This window comes from Euprymna scolopes, chromosome 14 (assembly GCF_053919585.1).
Source record: "Euprymna scolopes isolate OS-2025 chromosome 14, ASM5391958v1, whole genome shotgun sequence".
In the NCBI taxonomy this organism is placed as follows: Eukaryota; Metazoa; Mollusca; class Cephalopoda; order Sepiida; family Sepiolidae; genus Euprymna; species Euprymna scolopes.
This window is the reverse complement of record NC_136495.1, coordinates 111170350-111182727: the sequence shown is the minus strand read 5'-3', so window position 1 is coordinate 111182727 and position 12378 is coordinate 111170350. Positions and strand designations below refer to the sequence as shown.

The 12378-nt window shown below is 32.5% G+C and overlaps 1 protein-coding gene across 1 annotated transcript in view; it reads left to right on the top strand.

Moving 5' to 3' along the window:
- Window positions 1–12378, top strand: part of LOC145293218 (calpain-9-like) — a 161496-nt gene that overhangs the window by 114389 nt on the left and 34729 nt on the right. Inside the window, exons 6-10 of the mRNA XM_080139759.1 lie at window positions 508–603; window positions 1690–1775; window positions 4037–4114; window positions 8448–8541; window positions 9854–9941. Coding sequence (XP_079995885.1) covers window positions 508–603; window positions 1690–1775; window positions 4037–4114; window positions 8448–8541; window positions 9854–9941 — 442 coding nt within the window. The remainder of the gene's footprint in view (window positions 1–507; window positions 604–1689; window positions 1776–4036; window positions 4115–8447; window positions 8542–9853; window positions 9942–12378) is intronic.

Here is a 12378-nt window from a genome sequence, read left to right as displayed (position 1 = left end):
TTTCTTTTTTTTTCACTTCAATTTCCCCACTTTACCAAATCACTCTCCCTTCTTCACCGTCTTTTTGTTTTTGCGGTCCTGGATATGACCTTAAACTATATCCGATAGTGAGGCCCCAGCTTGCAGGCCTTAGGGAGTGTGGAGTCACCCCTTAATTGCCATTGCTCCCAGGTCCACTCTGACCGGGTGTGGTAGTACCTGTTAGGGTCCCAACTATGGATTGAATAGAAACTGACTGGAAAAAAATATATGCATATTCTATTAAAAACTTTTTCTTCAAAATAACTGGATTTGGCATTAAATAACCTAAAAAGGGTTGATATGCCGTAAAACAAAAACAACCAACAATCAACCTTTTGTTTTTGCAATGGGAAATGATTTTTCTTTTCTTACTTTGCACAATTCATTGCAATTTCCCATTTCACTTAATAAAATGCCTTCTTTTTTTACCAGTCTTCCTGACTAATTCTTTGAACTCTAATAAGCCAATATATATTTCTATTGCAGTTACCAGAAAATTCCGCCCATTTGTCAGAGGTGAGATTAAGCAATGGGCTTTACCAAGGCCATGCCTACAGCATGACAGGAATGGTTCAGGTTCAGGTGAGAACATTGCAGAATTAAAATGTCTTTTGTACTATTTGTGGAACACAATACGACAGGGCTACTTCCCAACTGACTATAACAGTCGTTTCAAGTTCATTGTAAACATGTTCTTATTTTTCTGAATGTTGGAGATGATTGGTTATTCATATTATTTAGAGTCTTCAGATTACTGTTCCCATCTTGAGTGTCATTTTCACAACGTTTCGGTCAATGTAACCTCCGACCTTCTTCAGGTGTATCTTGTCGAACTCAGGAATGTGTCTGTTGAATTTGGGAATTTAGACGGAATTTTGAATGGAACCCTTTATTTACTTTACAGAGGTAGTATGCTCTTGTTCCATCAACCATGACTGGATAGAGGTCCTAAGTAATTTGTAATTGTATTTATCAGTCGCCCACACTGAGAATTGAGCCTTGTACCTTCAGAAGAATATCACTTTACAATTGATTTTTCCTAGTACTCTAACCACTGCGCCATGTGGTCATTGTAAGAAAAATTCCCAAGCTCAACAGAAACATTCCCGAGTTCGACAAGATACCCGTGAAGAAGGTCGGAGGTTACATCAACGGAAACGTTATGAAAATGACACTCACGATGAGAACAGTAGTCCGAAAAATCCAAATAATACGAATAACCAATCCTCATCTCAAACGAAATAAAATGTCTTTCTTTGGATTATTTTTTGAAACTTAAATGTTGAGATCATCATCATCATCATTATCATCATCATCATCATCATCATCATCATATTATTATTATTATTATTATTATTATTATTACCACACCAATATAGTATCCAGAGAAGACTCGTGCCATTTGCTTCTTTTATGTCATGACGGGTAAATCCTCCTCTCTATAATGCAACGTTTCTTTCTTTTTTTTTTTTTCTTTCTTTTTTTTTGTACAGGTTTCTATGGGGGGAGACGATGATCAATCTAAGGGTGTTTCAATTATCTTTTTGTAATTTAGTATGAAACAAATAATAAAGTAAAACTGTTTATTAAAGATGAATTCAACCTATTTGTTTTTTTTTCTACTCTCGGTGCAGCCTGGATATTTAACACTAATACGTTCTCTTTCAGTTGCACACGGGTGATGCTAAAGTCAGTCTGATGCGTTTACGTAATCCTTGGGGCAGAGGAGAATGGAATGGACCCTGGTCGGACAGGTTTGGAAAATATTTTGGAATTCTTTACAATTTTCTGATATATATATATATATATATATATATATATATATTCAAAAGTTACAGTATATGTATATTGAAAGTCAAATTCGGAAGCAAGTAAACAATTCTTTGTGATTCTATAAACAAATACAATTGATAATTAATAAAATACAATTATGATAACATCAATCTTGATTGTTTTACATTTTTCACACACAAACCGGTAATCATTTCTCAAACTCCCTGGTGGCTGTATTATCGACAGAAAAATTTTAAACTGAATTAAATAAACATGATCGCATTTTGATTTGAATTAGTCTTTTTTTCCGTTATTTTTTTTCTTTAGCTATATTATTCGCATCAACATATTTTATTTTGCTGCAGTGTTTCTGAAAATACTTATTCTGGCTAAGGAGACAGTTAAAGTGGAGACTTTTTACCGTACTCAAAACATATTAAGGGGAAATTATTGTGTACAGTTATACTAACTTCTCATCTTTCAGTTCTTCAAATATATATATATATATATATATATATATATATATATATATATATATATATATATAAATTTAGTGATTGTAATTTTATGACGTGAAATGGTTAAATTTAAAATCTAGAAATTTTTATTATATGCAAGACAAAGAATACATCTCGTTAACCTATAGATTTTCGATGTCTACCCATCTCCCCAGAGGAGAAAATATTAGCAAATATTATCATGGTTTATACCTAATTTGCTAAAACCATAAACATAGAAAATCATAATTAAAAGTTTTTAATTTTAAAGTTTTTAAATATCATAGAGTAAGGGAAAATTATATATTGGTTCAAAATGAAAAGGATATTGAATTTCATATCCAAATTGTATGGTAAATTCCAAAGTGAAAATTTTTGGTAGCAGTGAGGTAAAAGGATCCAAACTGTATTTTGAATAATCCATGGCACAAGGTAACAATCCGAAGTAGGCATAATCCCCCTGGTTCTTTCCTTGTTTAGATCCTATTGTATTACTTTATTCTGAAGTATATATATATATATATATATATATATATATATATATATATATATTATATAACTACTTCATTTACTCACATAAAGTTAATATACGAAAGTATAGGTTTATGCGTAAACTTTAAGTATTTACTTCAATATATATATATATATATGATTTGTATTCCTTATTCCGTTTTACAGCACAGTTTTGATTTTTCTTTTTTTTTTGAGAAAGAGAGGTATCTCTTGAAATTATAAAAGACATTTTACTATCTCGGTTATATTTAACAGTAAGCCCATATTTATTGATTTATATGTGAAAGATTTTGAAAACTAGACGTGTTAAATTATGCAACTTCTTCAAGCGTTTCTGTATTTGTGCATGTTTCTCACAATCCCACGCACTAATTGGCACTTACCAAAAAGTGGACACTTGGTCTTATTAATAGTTACAGGGTGGATGTGTAATATTATCTTTATTATGTTAATCTTATAGTTGCTTCAGACTAACTGATCGTTTTTTGATTTGTTTTCTTTTATTCCTGGACAACGACGAACAGGGAGAGATAGAAAAAAAACCCTGAAACGTAAGATGCTGCGCTCCAAATTGACATTAAAAGGATTTTGCTAATTCTTGGAAATATTATCGATATAATCATATTTTCAGGTTATAATAATGATATTTAAAAGGATTTACAGGTGATTGGGCATAAATGTCGGCCAATGTTTATTTTAAGTTAAAATCGTTATATATACCGTACTTTGGGGTAATTGCGCCAAGTCCGGGTTAATTATTACTAGCTAAAAGTGCTCTTTTGGCAACCACACATATAAAGAGCACTTTTTTAGTTGGCGAAATTACCCCCCGGATTTGGTGCAATTACCCCAAAGTACGGTGTGTGTAATATATATATATATATATATATATAAAGACGATATCTTGATAAAGGGGTGCTCGATATTATAAATAAAGCATTAATATTAGTTAAAATAAAATGATGGAAAATAAAAAATTACATTATTTATTAATTCATGTCTTTGAATCCATGAACATCTTTCACAACATCTTTCAATAATTTTTCGAGCAACTGAATACTTTATTTTGTTAGTTAAGAAAAAAGACTAATTTTTGAAACTCCATCAAATAAGGAACATCTTTCATTATATTCTTGTTTATGAACTTTTCTTAATAAATGTAAATTTTTATGATTCATTATTTTATTTTGTCTTATATATACATTTGTTTATATATATGTATATTTTTATAGATCTCCAGAGATGAAAAGTTTGACGCCACAACAAAAAGAAAAACTTCATCTTGTGGCGCTTGATGACGGAGAATTTTGGTAAGTTTTTTGTTTGTTTTTGTTTGGCTCCTTATCAAGGAGAAAAACAATCAGGAATCAAGATATATATATATATATATATATATATATATATATATATATATATATATATATATATATATTAGTTTAAACTTTTGAATTGAATTAGCATTTTAGGAATGCGCCAATCTTTGGAACTCGATATTTTTGGGAGCCACCAGTTTGGGGATCCCAACTTTGGAGAGTTACATTTCGGGGTTTTGACGTGGGCAAAGGCGGTTTAGAGAATTTTTTTTGCAAAGAAGGTTTTAGATTTATTTTTGAATGAGAGACAACGAGAGATGTTATACGATAAAACAAAATATAATAAATAAAATGTTCAGAGGCATACATTCACAAAAGAAATGTTTTATATATGTTTAAGAATAGAAGATTACAGCAATAGAAGGAATAGAATGTTCGCGAATATTTTAGAGTCCTCGTTAGAACAGGGAGAATTCTTTAGCTGAGATATCAAATAAATATATCGATAATTAAGGGCCATGCATGTCATGGATCTGAAAATCGTAATCAGAACTTCGCTCATTGTTGCCTTAAAGGTTGTTAAGAGTATCGCGGTGTGTATCAGAACACCACTTTCCACTCAAACAATGGCGACAGCCACGTGACAGAGACAGCCACGTGGCCGACACGGCATCACGTGCGTGATGTTGACTTTCCTTTCATCTTAACTGCAAACGGAAAAAAAAAAAAAAAAAACTTGATTTTTTTTCCCCAAATAATCAATAACAATAGACTTTTGAATTCAAGCTGAACTCAACATAAATATAATCGATATACATCTAAAACTCTTGATTATGACAGGTTCAGCAAGGAATAAATAGTAATCATTGGGGCTATGACAATAGAATATTCTCATGATTTTTTTGACTCTCGAGTATATATCCAACACAGTTAGACATAGTTAATCAATTGAGAACCACTTCACTTGATCTAAAAACATATAAGATATTAACTGATATATACTCGAGAGTCAAAATAATAAAAAGAATATTCTCTTGTCATAGTAATCATTTATTCGTCTACCAACACCTTTTCAAGTCTAATGACACTTTTAAAACTTTTGTCTACAGAAGTGTTAAATCCTACTTTCTTTGAATAAAATGACTTGCATCTTAGAATAGCAGCATTTGTGCATTCTTGTTACATAATATTGTTTGTTTGTTTTTTTAAACGGGTATATTTGCAGTTCTTTCTCACAATAACCATACATCCCCCCCCTCTGATTTCCTGCTTAAACCTACACTCTAGCTTCTAGGCAAGGGCGTAGCCAGGAAGGATCAAGCAAAACTTTTACAAAAAATTTCATAAATCAACCAAAATATTTAAATTTCACATTATAAAAAACATTTAATAAGCATTAATTGAAATTTTTAGGTTGCCCTAATTAAATAATTAAATATTTTGGTTGATTTATGAAATTTTTTATATAATTACTTTGTCAAATTAATCAAACTGATTAATAAATGCAATATTTTGAGTTGCTTTAATTATAACTTTTCAGGTTCCATAGTTTTTTTTTTTTGTTAAGCCTTGATACCTTTTGCCACATTGTGGTTGTAATTAAATACGTATAGATGTACGAAACAAAACGAAAATTGAACGAAATGAAACGATATGAAAAGTTTTGTTTTGTTTTCGTACAAAAAAAAAAATCAAAATAAATTAGTAAATATTTTGAACAAAACGAAACGGATCCAATCCTATAAAATTCCCCTATAGGTGGGTAAACTTTGAGGCATTTCACAAAATGGCAGGCAAAATTAATTCGCAAGCAGTAAATAATTCCCCTATTAGCAGGCAAATTATTTACGACAGGGCAAGTGCCTGCATCCCCATCTGTGGCTACCCTAATGTCGTTTTAAATTAGGGAAAAAATTTTGGTCGACTTCACTAAGGAAGGGGGGGGGTCAAAAAATTACGGGAAGCAAGGCTGGCTACGTTCTTGCTGCTAGGTTTTTAGCAACCGTGTATTCAGGGTGTATCATCATTTTGTCCACTATGTTATTGTGACAAAACACACAAAGGTTGGAAGAAAGAAGAAAGGATAATAGTGAAAAAACACTTGTATTTACATGCATGCACATTTATACTCAGTTTGTTGAAAACAAATGTAAAAGGAAGATATCAAAGACCTGAGATAGTACGAGGGGCGTGCAATAAGTAATGCCCCTGACCCACTTCCCATAGCAGTAGAGCAACGAAACTTGGCACAGTTATTAGTCTTTCTCTACATAGGAACCACCCAGAGTTATGCATTTCTCCCATCGTTTGATGCAGCTCTGGAGACCGTTTTCGTAGAACACCCCAGGTTGGTCCTCCAACCACGACGTGACTTCTGATATCATCTGGGAAACACTTTCCTTTCAAAAACAACTTCATGGCTGGGAAGAGGTGAAAGTCAGAGGGTGCAAGGTCAGGAGAGTAGGGAGGATGGGGAAGGATTTCATAACCACATGCTCATGCTTCTGATCTGGCAACATGCGAGTTGTGGACCGGAGCATTGTCCTGCAGGAGACGGGTACCTTTGCTGATCTTGCCCCGCCTCTTCATTTTGATAGCTTCCCTTAATTTCCTCAAAAGTGAAGCATAATAGGCTCCTGTAATTGTGGTACACTTTGCCAGGAAATCTGTCATCACTACTCCGTCCTGGTCTCAGAAGACTGTGAGCATGACCTTGCCAGCGGAGGGCTGCACCCTTGCCTTCTTTGGAGGTGGTGAGTCCAAGTGCTTCCACTGCATTGACTGGGCTTTGATTTCTGGATCATAGTGATGGACCCAGGTTTCATCCTGTGTGATCAGTCTTTTGAAAAACTTTCACTCATCTTCTTGGCATATCTCCAAATTCATCCTCGAGCACTCAACGCGTTCTCGCTTCTGGAATGGTGTGAGCAACCTGGGAATCCATCTGGCAGACACCTTATGCATATGCAAATGGTCATGAATAATAGTTTCCACAGATCCTGTACTAATTTTGACATCTTGGGCTATTTGGCGAATAGTAATCAATGACAGAAGGGGGGCGACCAGGTCTGGGAGCTGTTTTTACAGACTTCCGGCCATGTTTGAATTCACGATGCCAGCATTTTACAAGGTCATATGATGAGGCATTATCACCATAAGTTTCTTTCATTTAATCAAAAGTCTCCTGTGTGCGTCCTTTCAAATACAAAAACCGGATCACTGCTTGACATTCAACAGCCTCCATTTCACACCTGACTCAGTTCAAACACCTGTAAAACAGAAATCACAATTAGTTCAGAGCTGTAATTTGCCACATAACCCGTAGAGATATAAATCATTGCACATGCAAAATTTCAGCTAGATCAGACAACTGGAAGTGGGTCAGGGGCATTACTTATTGCACGCCTCTCATACTTATGTAATATGCAACGGGTGGGGTGGGGGGAAGGAACCACACACATAATTACTAAGGAGAGAATACATGACCATCACAATTACAATCAGAAAGACATTTGTTGCCGAGGTCAGAGATAGTGAATATGTACAATGCATATTCATTACGTATAAGTAAATATTACTTTGTGTTATGTTGTTCTGAGAGTCTAGGCGCCTACTACCAGAAAAGGTTCCTAAAAGACCATACATCAAGCTTTATAAATGTTACATCTTGATGTTACACATCAGTTTAATACCAACTCAAGAATGCGCTGAGGACAAAGAATAACTTTTAGCAGATTTATTCAAAAACTTACAGAGCAAAATGGTAATGTAGAAGCTGCTGGATATGTGATGATTAAAGTCTGTTATGCAAGACATATCTTGTTTACTTCTCAAACTGCCATCGCGAATTCTACTTTATTCCAAGGGCGATAACTCTCCCATTTTTAGACAAAGGGAAATAACTTTTTTTTTTTTTTTTTTTTTTAAGTGTATATAACAATTAAGGGTATGAAGGGATGGCCAACTGGTCAAAGAACGTCTGAGGGTGTGGGAGATCAGCCTAAAAGAAAACCTTATTCTAAATTTCTGTATATGCATAAAATGAGTTTTAATTTTCGGCAGCAGAGTGCATTCTTGTAAAGTTGACCAGAATAATTCAAGGGAGATAACTTAGAAAATTCTGAGCCAACATCAGTTCTGTTCACAACGACATGATCAAAATGCAGTGTGGGAACTGGTTTATTGATTGATCAGTCTGTGAAACCTATTTACTTTATGTTTACAAAATCTGTTAAAACTTTTAACTGAAGGATTATTTAAGAACAATGCAAACTAGATAATGCTCTAGAAATGTATAAAAGATAACGTGAATTCTTCTGTTATTTTTCAGGATGTCCTTTGAAGACGTGATGAAGAATTTTGATGAAATAGCAATTTGCCACATGCATCCTGATGCGTTGAGTGCAGAAATGATGACAGACAGTGTAAGTAAAATATTTGTAAATAAAATTAAAAAAAAGACCTTTTACGTCTGGTTTCTGATTAGGCCACAAATAAATTTAGCATGTAGTCCCAATACATCCCAGTGTTGGTTTGTTGCCAAGGTTATAAAAACTAGCAGGATTCCACGGAATTAAAAATATATTTAATCAGCAAATATGTTTTGATAAAGCCGATCTTTTTATGGACTTTTTGAATGAAATGCTGAGAGGGGCGGGCAGAACATTGTCTGCTAAGAGCTGCCACCATCAGAACTAATCAGTCTGAAAAGAAAAAGATCTCGTAATTAAGTGACCTTTAAAAAGAAAAGCTATTAAATAAATCTTTTAAAAGTTTTAGTGCTTAATCAGAATTGCACTTATAGTGGACATTAAAAGAAAACAAAATTCAGCAAAGTCTGTATAATGTACGTACCAATAATAGAATGAAGATGACATATTCCAAAAATCATATTTGATCAAGTAGATTTTTTTTATTCAAGAAAATCAAATTTTATAATTGAGCGAGTTGTAGCGTTTTTATCGGCCATGATGAAATCCAATGAAATAGATAAAGGGAAGACAACTCAGTTCAAAGTGTCGAAATTAAAATCAGCCTTATGTTCAAGGGAACATTTGAAAGTAAATGGAAAAAAAGAACACACTGTGTGTTGGACTGAAGAAGTAAATTAAAGATTTTCTCTTACAATGTGATTTTATAATTTGTATTGAACTATGTAGCACAATATTACTTTCAAATGTTCTTTTTTATGTAATGTTTTGCTGACTTTTTTGGGGGGGTGAAGAACTGCTGCATGTCGAAATTAATACAAGTTCCTTTCTTAGACCATTACAATAATAATCATTTATTATTATTATTATTATTATTATTATTATTATTATTATTATTATTATTATTATTATGATATTTTAAAACGAGTCTACATGAAAGGAAGGGAACTTTCATATTTTTCGTCGAGGGTTGCCAGATTGACCTTTTACAAATTTGGCTTCTTTTGGAGTAGTTTGGCTTTCAAAAATTGTATTTGGCTGTTTTCAAAGCGTAACGTACAGACTAACTAAGAAAGGAGCAAGCAGAATATTGTATAGAATAGACACACAATGAGTATCCTAATTTTAATTTTAAATTAAAAACCTACACGACAAGGCTGCCCAGAATTAGAAAAATGAATAACATCCTTTTTTTTTTTTAAATTAATTTATTTATTTACACAACTTCTTTTACACAGATTAAAGAAAGTAGTTCCAGTGATGTTACGAGTACTTTTTAGTACTGATCCATTAATTATTCTTACAGGACAAAGATGAATGGTACGTGACCATGTTTCATGATGCCTGGATCAAAGAACTCACGGCAGGAGGCTGCGGAAATTCGGGTTTCGAGAGTAAGTAGGATTTTTTTTTTCCTCCCCAGTTTTTCTTAAAAATAAATGTATTTGATTACAGTAAAACATGTTAACGAAGTTCGGGTTTTGGTTCAGTGTGATATTAGCATTAATGGTCGTATTTTTTTTAATTCTGCAGTGCAGCTTTTATTTGTTGGTTTACGATATGATTGGAAAATCTGTTAATTAATAATTTGATGTTCTTTAGCACAGTTAAGGGTTTGTTTTTTTTATATAATGGCTATTTTATAACAGTGATGGCATTCTTTCTTAAAACTTAGAAGGCAAGAATTTAGGCTAGTAAGTTTTTTTTGTAGCAGGAGATGCTGAATGTATCATCAGAAGTGTTGATGAGAATGTCAAGAAAGGGAATTTTGTTATTACAGTGAAGTTCAACCGTGAATTTGAGTAACGTTATTTCAGAAGAGGTTCTTGAGTATTTGAATTTGGTTATTGCCTCCAGTTAGAACGAGTATATCGGTGACATCTATTACATAAATAGGAGGTTTTCCAGTGTGGTTAAATATTCTATTCTCTAAGAATATAGAATTTGTTAAAGATTAGTCTCGAGTTATACCACACGCGATAAAACCCCAAACTTCATTAACATGAATTGCTGCAATCAAATGCAACCCAACTTTAAATTAGAAGAAAATGACATAAGAAATATCATACATAGATACATGACCCCAAATAATAACAATAATTAAATTAGACTTTTCATTTACTATAAAAAAAATTAAGACCCAAAACCTAACAGTAAAAAAACAATACTTTCACAACCCTAAAAGCATTAGAAAGAACCAAAGTCATTTATATAGGTTTAAATGCTCTATGAGAGAATGTAACTTTTACAACAATCCAGAACCCAGTAGTTACATCGGTTACACAACCACAAAGTTTTACCCCCCACTTAACAATGCATAATATCGACTCTAACACAATCTTTCAGCATCTCCCAAAAAAAAAAAACATTACCTCCTCCCTCCAAAACACGAAGTTATTACATCATGAAACAAATGTAAAAAAGCTGGAAATACTAAAAACCAAAGATATAAAAATTCTAAAACCTACAATTAATTTCTCCAGACACGTGACCCATTTATTAACCCCATCAACAGGCTTACCCATGGCCTCATATCGGATGTAGCAGCCGCTGAAATCTACCTGCTATTATTAAAAATTTTACATGGTCCATCTCTCTCTTATTAATGTTCGGCTTAACCTTGCTGAAGATATTGGTTCAAACCGGAGAAAACAAATATTACAAGAAATACTTATGGGATATTTATCAACATTTTCGATTCCCACACAAAAAACGTAATAAAAATATAAAAAAAATAAAAAATGGTGGAATCAAACAGAAGCTTTCTATTCTCTTTAATAATGTTTGTTTAAATATATATGCACATATATGTATGTATGTGTGTGTGTTTATATATATATATATATATATATATGTGTGTGTGTGTGTGTTTGTATACATACATATATATGTGCATATATATATGTATCGACACACACACACACACACACATATATATATATATATATAGTAATTTATAAAATATATATGGCGATTAAGCTACACTGAATATTCTGTGTTTCATCCACTATAGGATTCGTCAGGCTTATGCGCGAATTCTGTGGTTGCTTCTTGTTTTTATATATGTTGAGGATTTTTAGTTAGCCAATCAGCTTTCTAGTATCCACCGCGCTCCTTCCTATCAGCTAATGGATATGCATTTTATCGAACAAAGGATCTGTTTTAGAACTAGGTTAGTGGTTTAAGGTAGACGTTTTCCTTTTTTTTTTATATATATAGGATAGCGATACAAAATAGCTTTAAAACTAACAATAACAATAGAAAACAAAAAAAAATAAATTAAATAAACATAAATATACATAAACGATCACACATATATGTATATATATATATATGTATATATATGTGCATGTATGTGTGTACACATAGATATATTTATATATATATAAAAAAAAAAAGGAAAACGTCTACCTTAAACCACTAACCTAGTTCTAAAACAGATCCTTTGTTCGATAAAATGCATGCCCATTGGCTGATAGGAAGGGGCGCGGTGGATACTAGAAAGCTGATTGGCTAACTAAAAATCCTCAACATATATAAAAACAAGAAGCAACCACAGAATTCGCGCATAAGCCTGACGAATCCTATAGTGGATGAAACACAGCATATTCAGTGTAGCTTAATCGCCATATATATTTTATAAATTACTAACTAGCTCTACCTACGTATTGAGCACTTTTGAAGTAAATACTTAAAGTTTACGCATAAATCTATACTTTCGTATATTAAATTTATGTGAGTAAATGAAGTAGTTATATATATATATATATATATATATATATATATATATATATATAATTTTCACTTTGATAGTTATGTGCTAAAACTGAA